Source organism: Diuraphis noxia, unplaced genomic scaffold (genome assembly GCF_037042655.1).
Source record: "Diuraphis noxia isolate RWA-SAM2 unplaced genomic scaffold, SU_Dnox_SAM2 contig0004, whole genome shotgun sequence".
NCBI lineage: Eukaryota > Metazoa > Arthropoda > Insecta > Hemiptera > Aphididae > Diuraphis > Diuraphis noxia.
Genome location: NW_028301714.1, coordinates 72,509,952 through 72,534,732, shown reverse-complemented (window position 1 = coordinate 72,534,732; position 24,781 = coordinate 72,509,952). Strand labels below are relative to the sequence as shown.

General features: G+C 30.2%; 1 protein-coding gene and 1 non-coding gene across 2 annotated transcripts; both read left to right on the top strand.

Moving 5' to 3' along the window:
* The first annotated feature begins 309 nt into the window (after window positions 1–309).
* On the top strand, window positions 310–24,339 carry LOC107163027 (uncharacterized). The gene is made up of 4 exons (XM_089227842.1): window positions 310–585; window positions 8,849–9,435; window positions 19,178–19,735; window positions 23,746–24,339. Exons 1-4 carry the CDS (start codon window positions 531–533, stop codon window positions 23,887–23,889), a joined length of 1,344 nt encoding a protein of 447 aa, XP_089083968.1. The 5' UTR covers window positions 310–530; the 3' UTR covers window positions 23,890–24,339.
* TRNAA-UGC (transfer RNA alanine (anticodon UGC)) lies at window positions 13,937–14,009 on the top strand. The gene has a single exon. It is a non-coding gene; the product is annotated as a tRNA-Ala (tRNA).
* Window positions 24,340–24,781: the final 442 nt, after the last annotated feature.

Sequence of the window (24,781 nt, the reverse complement as noted above, 5' to 3'; positions counted from 1 at the left end):
TATAATATCTGTACGTATCTATACATGCATTAAAGGCAGTCATAAAATTATACTAATTACTCATCCCTGTCTAATATTTTTTATTATTTTGACACGCGACGTATAGGTCGACCATAATATATTATGGTCGACTTGTATACCATAATATGTACATATAAACGGGCGTTTGTATATGAGTGAGGCATTATGTATACCATATATATAATAAAGATATCGACGAACGCCCCTTGGAAACGAATGGGCGGGACTTGTACGAGCTGAAACAAGTGTCCCGCACTCCTGCGTTTGGCCAGGGATCAGTGGTATTATTCGTTGCAGTTGCAGAAACATTCGGGTCCGACTATAATATACGACGAGTGTTGTACATCACGATCGCACGCCAAAACTCCGAAGAAGTCACTCAAAATCAATTTTTTCTTCGGGACTTTGGTGTCATTATAGTCATTTTAAAGTCGTAGAATAGTTTCCCCGTTTGTGTAAAATCCGTGTCTCCTAGTAAAAAACTGTGCTGATCTTCGCGTCCGCGTGACATGGCGAGTGATATAATCAACTATTCTTCTCGACACTATCAACCGAATTATTCAGGTGAGCAACCAAATTTTTTTATCGAACACGACACGTGCGTCATCATAATATACATATATGCATGCAAACATTGCAAACTAATAAAAAACAAGTGACATAGTTTCCTACATCTACCAAAATGTGTGCAAGTTCTTTAAAAGTATATACTATTTAGTTGTAATTCATTCATGAACAGTTGAACATGTTTTTTTTTATAATTTAATAAACAATTAACATTCCGTTTGCGAATTATACATTTTAGCATAATTGTAAAAGTCTATAACAAATATCTCTATATACTATATAGCAATAGGAATCTCTAGAAATATAATATTATAGGTATACCTATGTTTGTTCCGTCGAACATAAAGCATACGAGTTACGAGTATAAACATTAATTTAAATTTACTTTTAGAGTAAATTCACACAAACTGCAATATTAGAAAATAGTGTATATGGGACACATACACACTAATAGCGATCACTATGGAAAGCAGTGGCGTGCAGAACATTTTTTAGACTTGAGGCAAACTATACAATTTGACACCCACCCTACAACCATTAGGTTTTTCATTTAATAAAAAATTGTATACGTTCATATGATATTTAAAATGTATGATCAAACTAGTGCCCAGTTGACCAGTTGCACACCTATAGTAACCCATCCACCCACCCACCAGTATTTTCCTTGAGGCAGTTGCCTCAAAAAATAGCTGTTCAGCACGCCACTGATGGAAAGTATATAGTCCCTCACTGCCTGAAAATATTTCAAATTGTTAAAGTAATTTGTAATTTTGTGCAATATATCGTTATAGGTATATTATTAATTGTTATTTTGATAAATAAACGATGGCGACGTTGTGTAGTGAGTTGTTGAGAGTACTAGAATGCAATTAGCTTAAAAAATGCGGACAGTTGAAGTATTAAATATAGTACGTGTGTTTAAAAATGCATTAAAAATAGAAATATACCTGCAGGTATCATATGATACACTGTTTCTTTTATTTTTATTTGTTAAATAGCTATTCAATTAAAATATTCTGATAATTCCATTAGATAAATTATAAATAAAACAATTAATAGGTACTATACTTATTATTAATCTTAAAAAGCGGGTAAGTCGTGGATGTCGCTCTGCTGTACAGTAGGTTACAAGTTGGTTACTGTAATGGATGGAATTAAATTTGAATCCAATGATATATTACATCATTGTATACGAAAAACGATTCTGAGCGGAGACAGTTTATCTGTCTAGGATATATTATAGATTATTATTACTTGTTATTAATACTTATTAAAATATTTGACTTTCCGGTGGACATTTTTTTTTTTTTTTTGATAAAGGTAGACAAACTTATAAGGAATCTTGAATTACATTTTCAAATCTTAGATTTAAAAAGAAAAACTTTTATGAATTTCTATCTAGGATAATTTTAACATTGTCGTAATTTTTACGTATTTAGTCAAAATTTGAACTTTAAATGCTTATAAAAAAAAAAATCGTGCGTATGTATTTTTAATATTTTTCAACTGCTATTAAAAAAATATGTTGGAAGTCTTATTAAATCTTCAAGCTTTTTGACCCAACCAATAACATTTTATTGCAGACATTAATAGAAAAAAAATAAAAAAGTTGAAAAATTAAAATGTCAGTAAACAGGTCAAAACAAATCAAAATATTTTGAAAATTTTATTAAAATATATAAAATGAATATATCATCATTCAGTGAAAATTTCAAGTATCTGCGGTCATTTGATTAGAGTTACACCAAAATAAGAAAATCGCTAAATGAGAATCTAGTGAAAATCCAATGTTGTAAAAATTTAAATTTCAAATGCACATAAAAACTTAATTTAACTTTCGAGTGGATATTTTTTTTAAGATAAAGGTTTACAAACTTGTAAGGAATCTTGTATTAAATTTTAGATTCTGAGCGGAGCGATGAATGTATTGATTTTACCATGATGTGTGTTTTTTTTTTTTTTTTTTTTTTGTGTCTGTCATCACGTTTTGGGGCAGTAAAAATGCTTCGATTTTTGACTTCAGTACCTCGTTCGATCAGAAAGTGAATCTAGTTGGTACTTTGGGGGGTCAAAAGTAAAAAAATCTTAATACTTTTCTAAATAATTGAGAAAAACAAACTAAAAATTAAGGGAAAACGGGAAATTTTACGCACACTCATTTTTCGACAAAATCGATTTTGGTTTTTGATGTAACTTTAAAACAAATGACCATAGATACATGAAATTTTCACCTAATGTTAATATAAGTATATTCTATCCACCATGGAATTTTCAAAAAATTTCGATTTAAGTTGAACTATTCATAGGCATTTCAAATTTTCGATCATTATTAGTTTTTTTAAAATTAATATCGATAAAAATTTATTTGTTATGCAGAAAAGCTTGAAAATTTGATACAAGACTCTTAACATATTGTTACAATAGCAGTTGAAAAATAAAAGAAATTCATAGTCACAATTTTTTTTTATAAGCATTCAAAGTTTGAATTTTGACAAAATACGTAAAAATCACGAAAATTCACAAATTATTTTAAGCTAGAAATTCTTAAAAAATTTTCTTTTTAAATCTAACATTTAAAAATTGAATACAAGATTCCTTACAAGTTTTTCAATCTTTATCACGAATAAAAATTCCACCTGAAATTCAAATTAAATTTTTATGAGCATTTGAAATTTAAATTTTTACAACATTGGATTTTCACTTTTAGCGATTTATTTATTTTGGTGTAACTCTAAAACAAATACCTAACCGCAGATACTTGAAATTTTCACTGAATGTTTATATAGGCATTTTCTATATTTTATAAAATTTTCAAAATTTTTAGATTTGTTTTGAGCTGTTTACTGACATTTTAATTTTTCAACTTTTTTAGTTTTTTTTTCTATAAATATGGATAAAAATTTATTTGTTCGGTAGAAAAGCTTGAAAATTTAATACAAGGCTTCTAACACATTGTAACAATAGAAATTAAAAAATATTAAAAATTCGTACGCACGATTTTTTTTATAAGCATTTAAAGTTCAAATTTTGACTAAATACGTAAAAATTACGGCAATGTTCAAATTATCTTAGATAGAAATTCATAAAAGTTTTTCTTTTTAATTCTAAGATTTGAAAATTTAATACAAGGCTCCTAACATATTTTTACAATAGCAGTTGAAAAATAAAAGAAATACATAGTCACAATTTTTTTTTATAAGCATTCATAGTTTGAATTTTTACAACATATTATGTAAAAATCACGAAAATTCGTAAATTATTTTATGCTAGAAATTCATAAAAAATTTTCCTTTTATATCTAAGATTTGAAAATTTAATACAAGGCTCATTATATATTTTTACAATAGCAATTGAAAAATAATAGAAATATATAGTCACAATTTTTTTTTATAAGCATTTAAAGTTCAAATTTTGACTAAATACGTAAAAATTACGGCAATGTTCAAATTATCTTAGATAGAAATTCATAAAAGTTTTCCTTTTTAATTCTAAGATTTGAAAATTTAATACAAGGCTCCTAACATATTTTTACAATAGTAGTTGCAAAATAAAAGGAATACATAGTCACTTTTTTTTTAAGCATTCAAAGTTTTATACGAAAATTCGTAAATTATTTTAAGCTAGAAATTCATAAAAAATTTTCTTTTTATATCTAAGATTTGAAAATTTAATACAAGGCTCCTAACATATTTTTACAATAGAAGTTGAAAAATAAAAGAAATACATAGTCACAATTTTTTTTTATAAGCATTCAAAGTTTGAATTTTGACAACATATGTAAAAATCACGAAAATTCGCATTTTATTTCAAACTAGAAATTCATAAAAATTTTTCTTTTTAAATCTAAGATTTGAAAATTTTTAATAATCTATAATATATCCTAGACAGATAAACCGTCTTCGCTCAGAATCGTTTTTCGTATACAATGATATTATAATATCATTGGATTCAAATTTAATTCTATTCATTACAGTAACCCGGGCCACTTGTAACCTACTGTACAGCAGAGCGACATACACGACTTACCCGCTTTTTTTAGATCTTAGATTTAAAAAGACAATTTTCTTATGAATTTCTAACTTAAAATAATTTGCGAATTTTCATGATTTTTACGTATTTTGTCAAAATTCAAACTTTGAATGCTTATAAAAATGTCTTATTCTTCAACTGCTATTGAAACAATATGTTGGAAGCCTTATATTAAATTTTCAAATCTTAGATTTAAAAAGATAATTTTTTATGAATTTCTAATTTAAAATAATATGCGAATTTTTGTGATTTATACGTATTTTATCAAAATTCAAAATTTAAATGCTCAATATTTCAGGGGCCTTGTATTAAATTTCCAAGCTATTCTACACAACAAATAAATTTTTATTGATATTAATTTAAATATTGCTTAATTATAAAATCCCGTTTTTTCCTTAATTTTTAGTTTGTTTATCCCAATTATTAAGAAAAATATTTTTTACTTTTGACTCCCTAAAGTACCAACTAGATTCACTTTCTGATCGAAGGAGGTACTGAAGTCGAAAATCGAAGCGCTTTTACTGCCCCAAAACGTGATGACAGATATAAAAAAAGAAAAACACATAATTGTAAAATCAATACATTCCTTGCTTCGCTCAGAATCTAAAATTACCTAAATCTTCAACCACCTCGCCAATCTTAAAATAAAAACATTGAGCAGCAGCGTTTAGTGAAAAATTCAAATTTCCAAAGAATTTAACTACCGTAGCGTATATAATATTATTATCAGGATTAATATTTTGGAATTTCGGTCAAAACCATTAATTGTTCGGGTTTTGAGTAATTTTTTTTATAAAACGTTGGGGCGTCGATAACTGTTATTAATATTCGGGTAATTATATAGGTTGATGAAGTTAATTAGACCGGTGTTTTGTATTATATTGCAAGAAAAACCTATCAAAATTAAAAGATGAGTAATCAGATCAAACCTACTTGACTTAAATACAAATACGAGTATAGGAGAGAGCGGAGTTGTTGTTACACGGGTTAGTTGTTACAGTGAAGATATTTTATACTTCTAATTATGGTAACACTGCGGAGACTGGACGAAAAAATTACGTTATCATTAATTACATATGTTTTGTAATAATATCACAGATTATATAAAACCAGATGGTGCACTTCTTCGATTTACTGATAACACGAACCTACCTCAAATCAGTAGGGTCACATAAGAGAAATAAATTAATGTACAACAACTTTTACCATATTTTTTTAATTATTGTATCAAATAATATTTAATACATAATAATATTATATTATATCATATATAATTTATATGTACTTTGAGCGTCAATCAGGCCCGTACTGGCCTACCGGGCAACCGGGCAGATGCACGATGCGCCCCATGAAAATTACATTAAAAAATTTTTTTCCCCGTAAAAACTGAATAGTATTGAAGTTTAAAATTTTAAACCACTTTGGTAATGATTTCTCTTAGAAAAATACGGATGCATAATTGATATTATGTATATTGACTTATTCAAAATTATGAGTTGTAACTTATAACTTATAAATGTTATAATATTATAATATACGTTACTGCGTTCAGTTATACGGGTATGGCCGTATGGGTATTCATTTAATAATATTGTTAAATTATCACTTTAGTAGGTATACATATATATTAGGTATAATATGATTCTACTGGTTATAAATATTTATATATTTATATATAATTGACGCCGTCAATGGCTCAATGCTAATGGAATTCCAAAAATCATATAAAATTTTACGTAGCTTTAATTCAATATATGGATTAGTCTGTTATAATCTTGGGGCTTATGTTTGTCAAATCTACTTGTATATTTTAAAACTTTTAACAGATATTCATGTTAAGCACACAAATACTTCCCCAACATTTTTTGAGAAGTGTTTTTTAAATTTTTAAAATATTTTTTTGTGCATATTATTCCAGAATACTAAATTTGTTTTCTCTTTTTCGATATTTTTATTTACACTTCAAGAAATAGTGACTCTATTACACAATTTAAAAATATTTTACTGTGTACATCACAAAGACAAGGAGGAAATACATTATTTTTAAAATAAAAACAAATTTTGGTCTGTGGCAGGAGTATTACTAGTATTAGCTCATTTATTATAATGTTCTTCACAAGTTCAATACACAAAAGATAAATAAATAAAAAAAATTATGGGTAGAGAAGATTAAAAACAGATTCCGTAAAAGAAGCCCGATTTTTAATTTTTAAATTTTACGTCCAAAAAATAATTCGAAAAGCTAACTAAATGGGCATGGTTTAACGTGAAATATTATACTAAGTTTTACAGATATAAAAAATCGGGTATCTTACAGAATCAGATATGAAAAATATTTTCTTTATTATTAAATAAATATAAAATAATTGGTGCAAAAATAAATTATGAAGATTAAATAAAAAGTTTAATAAATAAAAAAATTCACACTCGGCATACCGCGTGCGTTGAGCAATGAGCAGCAAAACAATAACAGTAATTCGGTACTATATATTTAAATATATATTTATATAATCTGTGGTACAACGGCTGAACAGTGTCAAAAAAGTCAGTGATGTGTAGTTAATAAACAATAATTTCTTATAAAGCCTTATTTTCCCTATCCGTGGTGACACTGATTTGAGGTAGGTTTTGATTTTTCGCATTTTTGAGAATTACATGGGCCCATAGAGTAATATATCTATGCATGGGCCGAATAGAGGGAGTGCACCATCTGGTTTTATATAATCTGTGATAATATCGAGTACACTTTATCTGTGTTTTGAATTGACAACGTTTTTCTGTAATTTGTTATCAAAAGTAACTTTTGTTCCGCGACTTGCGTTTTTTTTTACAACGCACAAATTCAAGGTGAGATTATTTTGTCATTTAATAATTCTTCATTATGTAGTACTACATCATATTCTAACTATAGAATTCAATTTCATTAATCCATTTCGAATAAATAAATTATAATGGAAAAAAAAACGATATGAGGCACGTTGTTACATTTCGCAAGGGGCATGTTGTTACTTATTAATATAACTTATACAATATAATACTTTATTTTATTATATTATATTATATTAATTATAAATTATAACAATGTTATTTTAACAATTATTTATATTTTGTTTTTAAATAAGGCAGTTACCTATATTTATTTGTATTCAATAGGACTACATCAGTATAAATACTCATAAAAAGGAAAATTGTTTATTTATATTTAGTTATTATAAATATATTATATTATATTATATTATAAAATGTTTATCATTACTGTTACTGTTGATTTCTTATTTATTTTGGGTAATAATATTTCAAAATATAGAATGTAACAATGTGCCCCTGGACTATAACAATTTACCCCACCCGGGGGTAGGTTGTTATATTTTGACTTAGTGACTTTACCAGGGGTTTTTTAGTATTAAAAATTAATTTTTTTTTATTTTACATTCATAAAAAGATACCCAAGTAGAATGGTGTCACAAAAATTATGATCATAGTAAAAGAAAAATTATAAAAAATCGATAAGTCAAAAGTGTAACAACTAACTCCGCTCTCCCCTACCTATCATAAGAAAGACATTTTTCGGATATCAATAAAAAAAACCTAACCTTGCTCATTCCTTTCCCAAAAAAACGTTAAGTATATTAGTGTCTATATAGTAGTATTATATATTTAATACAATTATTAATTTTGTTTATAATAATTATTTTTAATCAACTAATTATTGAAAACCCGACTTAATTTTCACATTAAATTTGTAAAATAAAAATTATCCAGGTTTGTAGATAAATGGATTTTAGGAGTTTGAAAAGATTTTAGAGATGTTAAAAATATTAATTTTGGTGCGAATTTCTTATTTTTATATTATATGGTACCTATAATTTATGGCTGGTTTATTTACTATAGTTCATTTCCAAAATATACTAATTACCTCCCTTCCGCCTTATATTATAACTAAAATGATTATTAAAAACCAGTTGGCTCCGATCATCTGCAAGGAAATTCATAATTATAATAAACAAGTTGCCTTCCATAAAGAAGAATTTAGGTACTGTAAAGTGGTACTTTCACTATAAAATAAATAAAATATACCATGTAAATAGATGAATTTACGTACATAAATGTGTCAAATAAAATGAAATAACAATATCTTATAAATAGTTTTTGGTAACATATATTATATACAAATAAATATTTGTACATAAAAATCAAAAATGACGAACAAAACGATATTTTTGTGTTACAGTGAAGCAAGAATTGACGACGGCCCTCGGTGTAGCGGCCACGCCATCGTCGTCGGCTGGGCTCGGCGACGGGCGTTACGTCGTCCAGGACCTTTCGTCGTCGGCGCCATCCTACTGGATGCCGGGTGCGGAACAACAGCAGCTGGTGACATGCGTTGTCGGTCACCCGATCGGTAGCACCGCGTCGTCTTCGTCGTCGTTTGTAGACGATGAATCCACATCGTACGAGGACATTACGTACAATTACGGACCGTCGTCAGTGGCCGCGCTGCAGGCCGCAACCGCAGCCGCGGCTGCTGTGGCCAATTGCGACTACGGTGGCATTTACGGTCATCAACAACAGCAACAGCAGCAGTCGTTGCTGCAGTACGGCAACGTCGGTTACTACGATGGTGGTAGCGGCGGTTACCACCAGCTCGTCCACTTGCAGGGCTACGACGAAAAGCCGGCGGCATACGACAATAACAACGCGGCTGATGTTTGCGACATGAATTCCGCAGTGACGGCCGCCTCGGTGGCTGTCGCTTACGGCGATCCGTACGTCACGACCATTGTGCCACAACTCGATCGACAGTCACTCACTCCACAGGTACGCACTCATTTAATATTATATCTTCATAAGTGGGCTGCTACAGTGCTACCTATTATCCTTTTATTGAATTCCAAATCTAAAAATCAACAAAATTCTGTTCCAAATCAAATCTTGAATTTAGCTCATTCAAAATAAAAATAAAATTAATCGATTGTGTAAAAAAAGTCGTTAAAATCAAAATAATTGAATTGTTGTTGTTACATAATGTCAAAGAACTATTATATATACATAATATTATACATTGCAGTAATATTACGGGAATTATAGTTCACACGTATAGAGGTAGCTGCAGAGCTTAATAAAGATAAATATATTTGTAATAATAGTTACTATATTGAAAAATCGTCGATTTGAATAGTAGGTACTAGGTACCTATTTAATAGTTTAGTACGTATATGGGTATGTTCTATAAGTACGGCAATAAATTGTAATTTGAAAATAACGGGTGGGCATAATTCTAGCAGTAAAGCTGTCGGTGGCAAGTGTCAAAGTCGTCCGTCGAAAAATATCGCGGTTGACATACTTACTTGTCGTGACTCGTGAATAACGTAAACAATGTGTCCGACGAGGATCGCGCAAGTTTTGACCCTCACTGGATCGTGCTGAGAAATGTTTGGTCAACTACTTTTTGAAAGTCCATTTGCAAAATCCGTGATATATGATGATATATTACTTACGATAATGTAATGGACAATTAATAGGTATCAGTGGTAAAAATATGATTAAACACGAAATAAAAGGCGTGTTAATTGTGGTATCGTCGTCTTTTTATTTTATTATTTTAATATTATAAGACCGCGCGATCCGCTGTTTTCTACCATGGCGTTAGCTCAGCTGAAGCGACGACCGTCCATCAAAATAATTTTGTATACACAGTATGGTGAGCAGATAACCGTTTCATTTTTCTTCGTTACTACTACTTATTGGTTAATGGTCATCTGTCGCCGCTGGCCGTTTTTTTTGCTTCCATCATCTCGCCGGTGTGCAGGCGCCGATCAATGAATAACGATTTTCGATCTGACATAATAACATAATATATATTAATATGTTATGTTGTGTAATGGAGTGGTGAATTTATAATCAAAAACTCGTATCTATAAGAAATAATTAAACACTAAACGGAACAATTTCTACAATATTGAATTATAAGCTAAAACAATGCAAAAACAATACTATATAAATAATATTTTTCAATCAGAAAAATTTAATCCAAACTGGTTGCGATTTTTCATACCAGTTAAACCGCTCGTTTTAATAAGAAACTGACACGAGTTCCTTGCTTAGCTAGTAACCTTAAGAGCACGCTTCACCCGTATGTGTTGTCTCCGTCTTACAAACGAATAACAGCAAAATCGGTTTAGCGCGGGACAACTTTTCTCCCTCAATATTTATAATATAATTTTCAAAATTTCACAACACATAGGTAAGAACTTTATCTGTGTCATAGCGTCGTTATATACCAAATTAAATTTTTATGAGCATTTGAAATTTAAATTTTTACAACATTGGATTTTCACTTTTAGCGATTTATTTATTTTGGTGTAACTCTAAAACAAATACCTAACCGCAGATACTTGAAATTTTCACTGAATGTTTATATAGGCATTTTCTATATTTTATAAAATTTTCAAAATTTTTAGATTTGTTTTGAGCTGTTTACTGACATTTTAATTTTTCAACTTTTTTAGTTTTTTTTTCTATAAATATCGATAAAAATTTATGTGTTCGGTAGAAAAGCTTGAAAATTTATTACAAGGCTATATTATGTAAAAATCACGAAAATTCGTAAATTATTTTATGCTAGAAATTCATTAAAAATTTTCCTTTTATATCTTAGAATTTAAAATTGTATATAAGGCTCCTAACATATTTTTTTAAATAGTAGGTGAAAAATAAAAGAAATATATTAGCACAATTTTTTTTTACAAGCATTCAAAGTTTGAATTTTGACAACATGTGTAAAAATCACGAAAAAAAAAATGCGCTAAACATATTATATTATAATTATTATTGTTTCAGCGTGACGGTAATACATTTTACTCTGGTGAATTAGTTTAATCAATATATTGTATGATATCGTAACGTATTGAAGTTCATAATGAATTATTTGTTTATATTTTTCACCGGATCCGAATTCCGTAAGTTAACAATATTTTAACAATGGGAATAATTGAAATTAATTGAGTATAAGTACAGACGCGTATAATATAGTTAAATGCAACTGTACTTTTTATTTGTAGTTTAGAATGAATTATATTTATGTTATTGTTTTATGTGTTTTAGCTTTTTATTGAAGATATACAATTTGTAATTCAGAGTTACAATAAGCATATGTGCTAAATATATATACTTCGTAACTCGAAAATTACATGAAAAAACAGCCACCCAATTATGACATTTTATATAGATGTCATTAATAATGATGAAACTATAAAAGTTTATGCAAAAAATTATGAAATATAATATTGTGATTTAAATTTGAAAAATCATCTAGATTATTTTTAAAATTATGGTTTTATTCTTTGCCTTGACATCGAAAATGCACGTCAAAATATTATTTAAATGGACTGGATGATTCAATTTTTAACTTTATGGTATACAAATAAGTCACCTAAAATTTTAGAACAAATATAACTATTTATTCTGTAGTGGTTTTTAATATTCGTAACAGTTGTTACGTCCCGACTGAACGTTGATTCATTCATCAATGTAGAGATGAAATACTGATGTTTAGAATGTAATAATGTCTTTATTTTCACAAGTTATTAATAGATAATATCTATTGATACAAAAATACAGTTTATATGCTATAAAAGTGTTGGTGAGCGGTGTTACGACCTTACTCTGAAATATTGTTTTAAATGACAATGAGTGGTTTTACGACTTGCCTCTAAGTGTCTTAAATGTCCCTAACCGTCTGATGAGCTCTTGTCGTGGCTCGTGGTCTCCCTTATATATGCTCGTGTCCGTAGGAGTAGGTGGTGGTGAAATCTGGCACAAGGCAGAATTTGAGTCTCCTGGTGTAATTGGTTATTCTATTCGATTCACATCCTTTCTTAGTTACAGAGACTTTTTCCGAGAAGAGACGTGTGACAATGCTTTTATAGTTTAATTATCTACGTTTTTTACGATGACCTCAGTATGTTATTTTATATTAATTGCCTACTTAGTTATATCACCACTCATAGTAGAAATGAATATGAATACTATCTTTTGAATATTGATAGGGTACGTAACACAGTAATCGTATTTAACCACTATGTAAAATATTATGTATAAAAAAAATGGTCTTATAAAAAAATAATCGTTCGTCTGCAGATTAAAATTAAATTAATATACGGAAATAACATTAGCAATGGTTCAGAAAAATTTATTGATAGAACAATTGATATGTTGATACTTAATTGAAAAATTTTTTGATTGGAATTATGTACTATTTAAATAACTTTAATTTAGATAACACACTGTGTGTTCTTTTATTTAAATATCGAAGTATCATATACCAGGATTAGGTAGCGAAGAAGTTCTGGCTCGAAAAATTGGCGATAACGACAAGCTTTAATAACAAAAAGTCTTAACCATACATTTTACAATAAAACATATATGTTTACTGTTTAGTAGTTATCATTAATTCATCCATGCGATTTATGCACAAAAAGTCATGAGTACAAATAAAAGTTTGATGAAGCACCGGCGGACACACACGGGAGAGAAACTTTACCAGTGTGATATATGCAGCAAGTCGTTCAATCAAGTAAGTCATTTGACCACACACCAGAGAACACACACGGGAGAGAAGCCTTACCCATGCGATATATGCAGCAAGTCGTTCAATCAAGTAGGTAATTTGACCACACACCAGAGAACACACACGGGAGAGAAGCCTTACCCATGCGATATTTGCGAAAAGTCGTTCAGTGAAAGTGGTAGTTTGATGAAGCACCGGCGGACACACACGGGAGAGAAGCCTTACCCATGCGATATATCCCAAACAGAAAGATTATAACATAATAACATTATTATATAGTTACATTTGTAATGACTTATATTTTTTTATCATTACAATTTGATTATAACGCCATTAAAATATTGTTTTAATAATATTTTAGTATTATTTTTTGGTCTGGGTTTAATTATTTTTATAACGTTTCATATTGTATAATAATATAAACCTTGGTTTTTTAACATTTAAAAAGTATTATTCAAATATACTTAATATATTATTTTATAGCTAAAAAAATATTTTTGAATCCAATTTTCCAGTTTTCAAATTAGCTAATAGTTGTAGGACAACTTATATATAATAATGAAACATAACAAATTATGTAATTTTTTAATATTAATTTGTGATATTGAAATATATATTCACTATTCACATTTTATATAATATTATATACATTACCTATTCTTATTAGTTACTTTTTATGATGTACTACTTATTTGATATCATATTGTAAACATCCGTTAACTTGGGGATTTAGCCTCATGGGTCTATGCGGGTCGGGTAGCTTAGTGGTAGAGCAATCGCCCTGCAAGCGAGAGACCCGAGTTCAATTCTCGGTCCGGCGGCTAGATTTTTGACGTTATTTGCCCGGGAGAAGTTAACATACATCAGAAGTGGGATTTGATCCGAAAGACGCAGTGTGAAGTGTGTTGTGAGCCGTGAGGGACCTGGACTTGTTCACCAGTGGTTGTGCGGAAGCGATCGCGTTTGTGTTAACGTGTCGTGTACTCTGGTGATCAGGTGGTGAAAAAACGGTCGCGGTGGGCGACGAGGGACCAGCGTCGATCGAGGGCGATCGGAGGACGCAGGATGGTCGAATTTAAACATCCTGTTAACTTCTTCCGGGGTATTACGTCAAAAATCTAACCACCGGATTGAGAATCGAACTCGGGTGTCTCGCTTGCCGGGCTGCGATTGCTCTACCACTAAGCTACCCGACCCGCATAGACCCATGACGCTATATCCCCAAGTTAACGAATGTTTACATTCGACCATACTGCGTCCTTCGATCGCCCTCGATCGACGTTGGTCCCTCGTCGCCCACCGCGACCGTTGCTTCACCACCTGATCACCAGAGTGCACGACCCATTATTAACACAAACGTGGTCGCTTCCGCACAACCTCTGGTGAACAAGTCCAGGTCCCTCACAACACACGTCACACTGCGTCCTTCGAATCAAATCCCACTTCTGAGAAATGTATGTTAACTTCTTCCCAAGGAAGCAGTTGTGTTTATTTATAAAAGAACAAAAAAACTAAAACAATAACTATTGCTCTAACAAATCACTTTTATTCAAACAAAAGAGACAGTGGTACGCGGATACGGTACCTCGCAAGACAGCGCAGGAGACCACCACTCTTCGCGAACAACTGACTACTACCTAATTAATATTATATCCCCCCCCCCCCAGACAAGGGAGCTATCAGTGACAGGCCACGCTATGTGGTAGAGTTAACAATATAGTTATTATACATCTACACAAAATAATATAAATGGATAGATGGACAAAAGTTAGGTAAGTAGTAAAATTAAAAAAACTACGTGACATAATATAATTATGCTAATGTCTTTATTAAAACGCAACTAAAAATGCAGCGTACATAATATAATATTATAAATTTCTTAGCAATTGCACTATAATAGTTTTTTTTTTTCTAAATGCTGCTCCAGCCAAGTAAACTTTCATTGGTGCTTCAATTTCAGCATTTGTTGCATTTTCGAATGCCTTAACTTTTCTGAAAGTTTCTAATTTGGAAAACAACACATATAATTATATATTAATAAAATAATAAATATTAATAATGTAGTCATTGACAGACATGATATATAATATATATCTGTTAATATACATATATAACTAGGCTAATATATCCTAGTACAAATATTATATTGTATTCAATTTAATTATATCAAATAAATGTTCAAAACAATTTTCATTTAACAAAAAATGTACAATTGGTTACAAAAGGAAAAAACTATCAAGTATATTTCTTACCAATAATTATAGAGCTTGAACCTAAAGATGAAAAAATCTTTTTTTTTCTGTCCAACAAAGCTGTACTTTTGCAAAATATCATCCTCAAAAATTGTTCTTAACATTTGCCTTATAGTTGCTGTTAATGTCTTCTTTGTTAAACGTTTGACGCTATTAACCTGGGGAACAGAAAAAAGTCTGGCGGAAAAAAAGACTCGGGGGAAAAAAAGTCTTGTGGCAAAAAAAGTTTATAATACTAATGAAATATACAATTTCGAATATTTAAAATAAAACTTGGGTATAATATAACCAGTAACCACTCTGTATAATATATTAGTTTTGTGTTATATCTAATATACGTTAGTTTGGCGTGAAAACCTATAAATAAAATTAGGAATTATCATGTGAAAATTCAATAAAACGTTGTTTAAGAAACAAAAGGAGTGAAAATAATCCAAACGACGGCAACTGTAATGATTTGAAAACCCTTAAAGTTGAAGGTGAATTATACTATGTATAAATCAAATAGGTTTGACTGATTAATAAAACTTACCTATTTTAAAAATATATTTTACTTAATTTCACCCTTATATTTTCATTTAATAAAATAAATATAAATTTTTGCTATCGGTTGAAGACTTGATACACTCTGTACATTAGGTATAGGTGTTCCTATATATTTTTATAACATTTTTAAATAAATAAAATATATTTTTAAGATGAATGGGCTTTGTTTGAAAATGAAAATCTGTTGTTGCATGATAATGGTACTGACGCAGAAGAAAGAATTTTAGTTTAGTTTTCGGTACAGATAACGAATTACAATTACTAACTAACGCCGATACTTGGTTCTTAGATGGGCAATTTCAAATTAGCTCCAAAACCATTTCTACAGCTGTATGTCATACGAATAGAATTGAATAGTGTATATGTTTCGTCTTTATTCATTTTAATGCAGAATAAAACAAGATCGTCTTACAAAAGTATGTTTTCGATAATACTGAACATTTGTAAAGATTGAGATTTATACCCCGACCCAACGTTTTTAAATATTGATTTTGAAATGGCTGTGATTAAAGCTGCAAAAAAAATTTTAGGTCAACTTATAAATATCCGTGGTTGTTTTTTTTCTTTGACTTTATTGGTTAGGTCGAGCACTTGGGATTTTATTTAATGGGTTTGGATTTATGATTACATATAATATAGGTACCTACTCCAACACGTGTAGTGTATTCCACGCCGTTGCAATGTTACACGCTACACTATATATATATATATATTATATTATAAACATAATATGCATGCGGTACCCGACCCCGGAAAGGTGCTAACCTACTTGGAAAAAACTCAGAATTTTCAGTTAGTTGTATAGTTTTAATTATTTTATAAATACATAAAGGTAATATTGTAATAGTATACTCACTCCCACATGCGCTTGGACGCTCAGTACACTCAATTTCAATATATATTTTCGTGGACTAACTTATTTACTATAATGGCGGATATCATATTATTTTCGAATCAAAAACACTGATAACTAATAAACACAAATTTAAAGCTCGTTATGAGTGAACTGCAGATATATATCGGTCATCAAAAAAGGTTTTTTTTTTAAATATTCGATCTTCTCGCGCGTTGAAATGTGTGCGGTTATTACTGCACAAACTTTTTTTTTAATAAAGATAAATTAATATGCAGGAATAAGCAGGATTCTATTTATAATAAATACGAAGACCCACAGTTTATATTCAGTTTTTGTCTCTTATTACGTACGGTTTACTATTCTCATAGCGGCTTTTAACTATTAATTTAATTCCAACTCTTGAATTATTGGAAGGGGCCAATCGCCAATATGAATATTCCTAATAGTCCGGGTATTTCAATAACTCAACAACTCAAGCACAGTATAAGTCTAAATAAATACTTTACAATATAGTTACTATTTGAATCTTGCATGAACGACATAATATTAAATTAACAGTTCTGTCGTACATATAGGTGTAAGTCCTTGAGATATGAATTATTTTACCATAATATCATCTACGAAAAGGTATAAGTCATTATTTTGTTAGTATTAATAATAATATTGAGTTCATTAAGTATATTAATTCTATTTACATTTTCAGCGGTATGTATAATAGTTCTTTCTTTACTGAAACTCAATCTTATAGGCGCAAAGGTTAGCTAATACATTAATAGATTTTACTTGAACTTTAAAAGTCATAACTATAGGGTAATTATGTTATGCAGAATATACATCATAATATATATTATACAAATATATAAAAACTGATGTTACTTCGTTTGTACTCTATAGACTCAATAACTACTTTTCAACAGAAATTATATCAATGGACTCCTCGAGACACTGAAAATCTTTATTAGTTGTTTTTTCAACCCCTATAATAGGCTGAGATAGTCATATATAAAAATTGTCTTAAAAATAAATCATCCTCCCCACGACTATTTCTTAGTTATGCAGGAACTCAGCCTCATTTCACTGGCTGACAGGTGAGTTAACGCTAACATAGAGTTTCTAAATAAACTGGTTGATGGTCGTATAGATGCTCCCTCACTTCTCTCGTTAGTCAATTTCAAAGTTCCATCCCGTCGACTACTAGATACCATGCTCCTTTCGTTGTTCCTGGGCACACTACCAACTATGGCAGAAATAATCCGTTAGACCGCATAATGCGGCTGGCCAATGAGAGCACCGTTCACCAAAACTGATACATTTTATTATTATATATTTTTTTTTATTTTTAATTTTTTTATTATCATTATTATACTTATTATTCTGTAGTTATTATCTTATATAAATTTAATTGTGTCATTGTATTAATTATTTAAATTATATATTATTGTATTATGTTAAACTGTTGTATAGGGCCCAGCCCGTTAACAAATAAATAAATAAATAAATATAGAGTGGCTCGAATAATAGTCACACATGCATTTAGTTTTTACTGATAAAAATCGAGTTTATTTAAATTTTAAATTATCGCCTTTAGTTACAGATTATATTTCTATTTAATTATAGTATAAATAATTAATATATGGTATAGGTATACAAATTTTTACAAATATATATATATATATATTTTTTAAGACAAACATTTTAAAATCAAATAAGTAGATAATTATGTACAAAATTATCATGATTACTTTTATGATTTATTTTTTAAATTCTGTATACATATTTTTGATGTATAAGCACATCATGATGAAGGCGAATGCCAATGTTACTGATATTGGATCTAATTTGGATTTTAATCATTCATTGAATCCGACGCCATTTTTTTGTGCTTATATCAAATATGTCTGGAATTAAGAAATATAAAATAATATAATTAATCATTGTAACAATTTATTGTGTTTGTGATTTCTATTCATGTTTAAATTTTCAACTGGATCAAAATGGAAAACGATAGAAAGATAGGTTAAATTCAATTCTGGTGAGATCGGGTAATACAGCCTGCTAATAGTGATTTAATATAATATTAAATAGTAAATTAAATAAGTATAAATAGTAAACCGAACTATTCGATAGCCTATTTGATAGTTTTATTTAAAAATTACTAATGGCGATTATGTAAAAAACATTTGAATAGTGCCCATCACTAGAAATAACTGAAATTTACTCAATCTGTTTTTAACCAATCATTGAAATAGAAGTTGGTTATTTATAACAACCCACTACCATATACGCTGCAGGTATCAAAAACAATATCATAATTTATTAAACCGTTTCCTTTTACAGTACCGTCCTGCTCAACAAAGCAACAACAACGCCTCCGCCGCTGGCGACGACGACGACAACGATAACGATGACGATGAATTAGCAAACGACGATGATGACAACAATAAACGACTGCAGCTTCAGCCGCAGCAGCAAAATCAGCAACTGCAATTTCAACGGCGACAACAGCTGCTGCAACAGCAACAGCATCTGATGCAGCAACAGTGCAGTTCTTCAGTGTCTGCTCCAACACCTCTGATGCCGGCGGCGGCGGCGCCGGTAGTGCGCGTCGTCAAACGTAGGAACACAGCCAACAAGAAAGAACGGCGGCGCACGCAGAGCATCAACAACGCGTTCTCCGACCTCCGGGACTGCATACCCAACGTGCCGTCCGACACTAAACTGTCGAAAATCAAAACGCTCCGGCTGGCCACGTCCTACATTGGTTACCTGATGACCGTGCTGGACAGCGACGACCCGGACACGGACGGTTTCAAAGCCGACCTGTCCGCGCACACTTCCAAGCGATCGTTGCAGACGATACACGTCGTGCAGGCCGATAAGACCCAACACCAGCAGGTATGTATATCTACTACATCAGTACATCACAATATATAGAGAATCACGGAAAAATAAAACTTAATTTATATATTTTACTATTAATTGTATCATTTTAGGAGACATTAGTTCTAATTTTCTGATTACAAATTTAGATCAATAATTAAACTGACCAGGTATCTATTATTTAATCGTATACTTATCATAAAATTAATTAATGGGTAAATAAATTAAATACAAAACATATAAATCAAAACAATTGTATGAAATAAAAAATTAAATTTTTCAAATATAGACTTTTTGTTGAATTCCATATGGCTTACGCTATGTCTTACGTGAACGCGAAAAACAAAACAGCTTGTATTTCGAGTGCATCGCGTCGCGACGCGAAAAAGGAACAGCATGGTCAGGATAGAATTCGTTCGCACTCGCTGCACTCGTCGCGTTCACGTAGGACACGCGGCGTTACAAGATTAATAAAATAAATATCAAACAAACAAACAATAAAAATTTAGACAACTATTATATAACATAAAATTGTACCTACTTATTATATTATGCAGGTTATACGCAATTTAAGTTGTGGTGATGGGCGGATGGAGGCAAAAATATTTGTCATTTTGTGAATTGTATAATATTAGAAATACAATGTTAAATATCGTAATTTTATGTGATAATAATTAGTATAAAATCGTTAAGTTTTTTTTTCCGGCTTTACGATCCATTGAGGATCTTTACCGCCAAAACTATCTCCTTCCATTTCTCTCTATCTTGCGCTATGATTTGCCAATTCGTCCTAATTTCTTGGCCTACCGCATTCCATATTTCATTTACGCTGTCTATCCATCTTCTTCGGGGTCTTCCCCTTGGTCTTTTCCCTGTTGGCGACCAAGTCATTATTTCCTTTATCAGGCATCCTTCCGCACGCCACGCATGTCCAGCCCATTGCATTCTTATACTTTTAATGTATTGTACAATATTTTCTCTTTTGTATAGGTTCTTGAGTTGTGCATTCGATCTTAATTCCCATTGTTGGGTTTCGGTATTAAATACTGGACCATGTATTCTTCTTAAGATTTTCCTTTCAAATCTATTTAGTTTTTCTTCATCACCTTTAGTTGTGGCCCATGTGGTACATGCATACGTCAATACCGGTCTTATGTAACTTATATAAAGTTTTTCTTTGACATTTTTTGATATCAATTTTGATTTAAATATCGTCTCCATTGCAAAATAACATCGATTTGCTGCATTCAGCCTCACATTAATTTCTTCGTGCATAATATTTTTGTTGTTTAGAGTTACACCAAGGTACTTAAATTCTTTAACTTGTTCGAATTCCTTATTTTCTACTTTAAGGTTAGAGCTATCCTCTGATCTTCTTGTTATTGCCATGTATTTTGTCTTCTCTTCATTTACTAAAAGACCCATATTTTTACTTGCCTTCATTAATTTCTTCAGATTCATTTGGACTTCTGTTCTAGTATTTCCAGTGATTATTATGTCATCTGCGTATGCGAGTAGTAGTCCTCTGTGAGGTGACCAGGCATCTCCGTTTGACATTTCACGTACCACGCTTTCCAATGCCATGTTAAATAATATGGGTGACATGGCATCCCCTTGTCTTAGCCCACTTTTGATTTCAAAAGCCATAGACACCTCATTCCCAAGTTTTACTTTACTATACGTTTCACTGTTGCATAATTGTACCATTTTGATAATTTTCAAAGGGATCCCAAATGTCTTGAGCACCTCCCATAGTTTTTCCCTGTTCACGCTATCATAGGCCTGTTTATAGTCCACAAACACCATATGCAGGTCTTTTGCGTATTCATAATGCTTTTCCATTAATTGTCTCACTACATTTTATGGTCTGTGGTTGATCTTCCTTTTCTGAATCCACTTTGGTATTCACCTACAGTTTTTTCGGCGTATTTCTCTAATCGTTTTAATATTATTAATGATAGAACCTTGTATACTGTATTTAATAGGGAAATCGTTAAGTTTTATTTAAAATTATTAGAAACCAAATAATATATCATAATATAGTATTATAATACGTATAAAATCTGTCTGAAGTATAATAATATTATGTTTAAGTAGCATTGTATATGTATATAATACCAGCTAAAGCCTATAATATTTTATTACCAAAATTCATTATACGAGAAATGATTTACGATTACTTACATAATATAGGCATACTTATTCGTATTCATAACGTAATTTTTGGAAACCTTTTTACGATAAAAATGTCGTTACAATCTTTAAGCGTTTTTTTGTCTTTCGGCTCTCGGCACGATGTGGGAAAAAACCTAAAAATCAATTCCAAATTTAAAAAACACGCGTCATGTTTATTCAAATCTCGAAAATGTCCACAAGGAAATCGCCTATATGCGCCTGCAAATTTATATCACGAATTCATTGAAGATGCAATAAATTTTCAACGATGCATATATATTTTATATTGTGTCACACACATTATTTCTTAAGCGGCCGACTATATTACATTATTATATAATACGTATATAATGTTTTATGTACAATCGAATCCGTTTATATAATATAATATTATTACGCCGCTTTTAAACTGCTATCGAGCTTGTCACATTACGTTCAAATTCGATTGCCATTTTTAATGTAGACAACCGACGTTCGCTTCACCCGACCCAGCCAGCTGCAGTGTAATTAAATTAAATAATATAATATATGGGCGAGCCTGCAATATCACAGAACCCTAAACATTATGATTAGCGAGGGATATATTTATTATGCGATTACCGCAGCAATCAACTATAAACCATAACCGTGTTCAAATGCTATACACTTATCATATTATAATACCATATTATTATAGTATAAACTATAAATAGTATAATTATGTAATGACGGCATCGTATGATATTGTGTATTTATTTACACGTCAGACACGTGACACTTTGAAGGCGATATATATCTATATATGTATTAATTATTATTATAACGACTACGGCTATTATATACATAACAGTATAACACATTAAGTACATAATTATAAATGTCGTGTGCAAGTTACAGCAAAATATTATTAAATAATAAATATTGATGCTTATTATCAGGGTTTGGATTTTAGGCTGCATCAGAGTTGGGTCCCAAATTTAAAATTGCTACATTAGTTGGTTCCTCAATTATTGTATAGCACCTACAACATTAGTTCTTGAATATTTTGTGGTAAGTACTACACTATACTCACATTTTCCTTCCCATTTTAACAGACTTAGGACTGTCTATAATCTATTGACCACAGGTATGGTTAAAAATGTTTTTACTGTTTTTTGTTTTGTTTTGTTTTGTTTCTTTTCCATTAAAACATATTAAGTTAGTAGAATTTTATGAAAAATAAATCACTTTTGTGTTGGTAAAAATATTAAAAATGTTAAAAATGTTAAAAATGTTAAAAACCAAGTATAAAAATACATATTATATAATATAAGTATAGCCATATAGATGTAAGTGAAAAAATATTAAAAATTATACAATTCTTCATATATCTATTATACCTTTATACCTATTGTATGGATATATTTAAATTAAATAATTGTATTTTTATACTTGGTTTTTAACATTTTTAATATTATAAAAATACTTGTAAAAAACATTTTTAACCATACCTGTGGTCTAAATAGATCATAGACAGTCTGTTAAAATGGGAATGACCGAATGAATATGTTAGTCAAAACCGAATTGTATACGTTATTTCGGTGCTGAACTAGGTATATAATATAGTATATAAATAATACCTAAGTTCGTGTGGGAAAATTGTTCGTTTCGGGTTTGATCCATCCTCCTAAATCAAGATTATAACGTCATAAATATTAAAGGAAAACCAGCGCATTTTTAGAGTAAAAACTATTATATTGGGTACCTATCTATTACTTATATATACGTGCATTGTATATATTATAAATTTATAATAGTATTAAAAATTAAAAATTAAAATTATATACTTTTTAATCACACTAACATATATAATTGATTTTTTTATCGTGTAGACGATGATCGCCCGAAACCCTTTGAATCCTACCAACGACCACCAACACCTGCAAGAACACCAACACCACCATAAGCGAAGCAAAGGCAGGACCGGGTGGCCTCAAGATGTATGGGCATTAGAACTGAAACAAGAACAAGTGTAACCATACACTCGGTGCACGTCTTTTTTTGTTATTGTTAAAGAATGATCAATAATCATAATATAGGCACGGAAAAAATTGAATCGTATTATGTTTATTGCCTACGCATAAAAAATGATCACTAGCGCCGATCCTGAATGTATATAAAATAGTTATAAGAATAATGTAGGTAATTTATATATCTATTAAATATGCCTACTATATATGTATATAAAATGTACGCGAAACCATATAAACCGAATGCAGCAATAATTAGACATAAGTTCGTTATATTTATTAATCCTGCAACGATTCGTCGAACTAAACAATGCTATTATAAATTGAATGTTACGGGTAAAGTACAAAAGGCATCCGTATATACAAATATATATTCGTATATAATATATTTAAATACAACATGTGTATCTATTGTATAAAATAAAAATTTTATTAATAAAAAGTTTATTTCATAAATTACCTGGGTAATTTGTATTACACCATTTAGAGTGACTCTAAAAACTTATCCATATTTATTATAAAACGAACGTCGCAAAAATTCAATAAAATTCGGGCTTGTCGTGGTGTGGTTTGAACGTAACTGTTTCATACGACCGAACGAATTATCATTTAATATTGAAAAGACAAAAATGTATGATACACAGGAAAGTTCTGTGATATTTATATATACAAGTACAGCTATCGAGAGATAATAATATTATTACCTAATAACGATAATAATATCCGACATCATTATATACGTATTATTCGATAAGTAGGTAATATTTATCTAAAGTGTGCCGTGACTTATAATAACTAATAATAATGTACCGCGATGGGTAAAAGTTTGGGAACCGCTGATTTAGACTGTGTGGGTGAAAAAACTGAAAAGCACATTTTCATAAAGTAGGTACGTCGA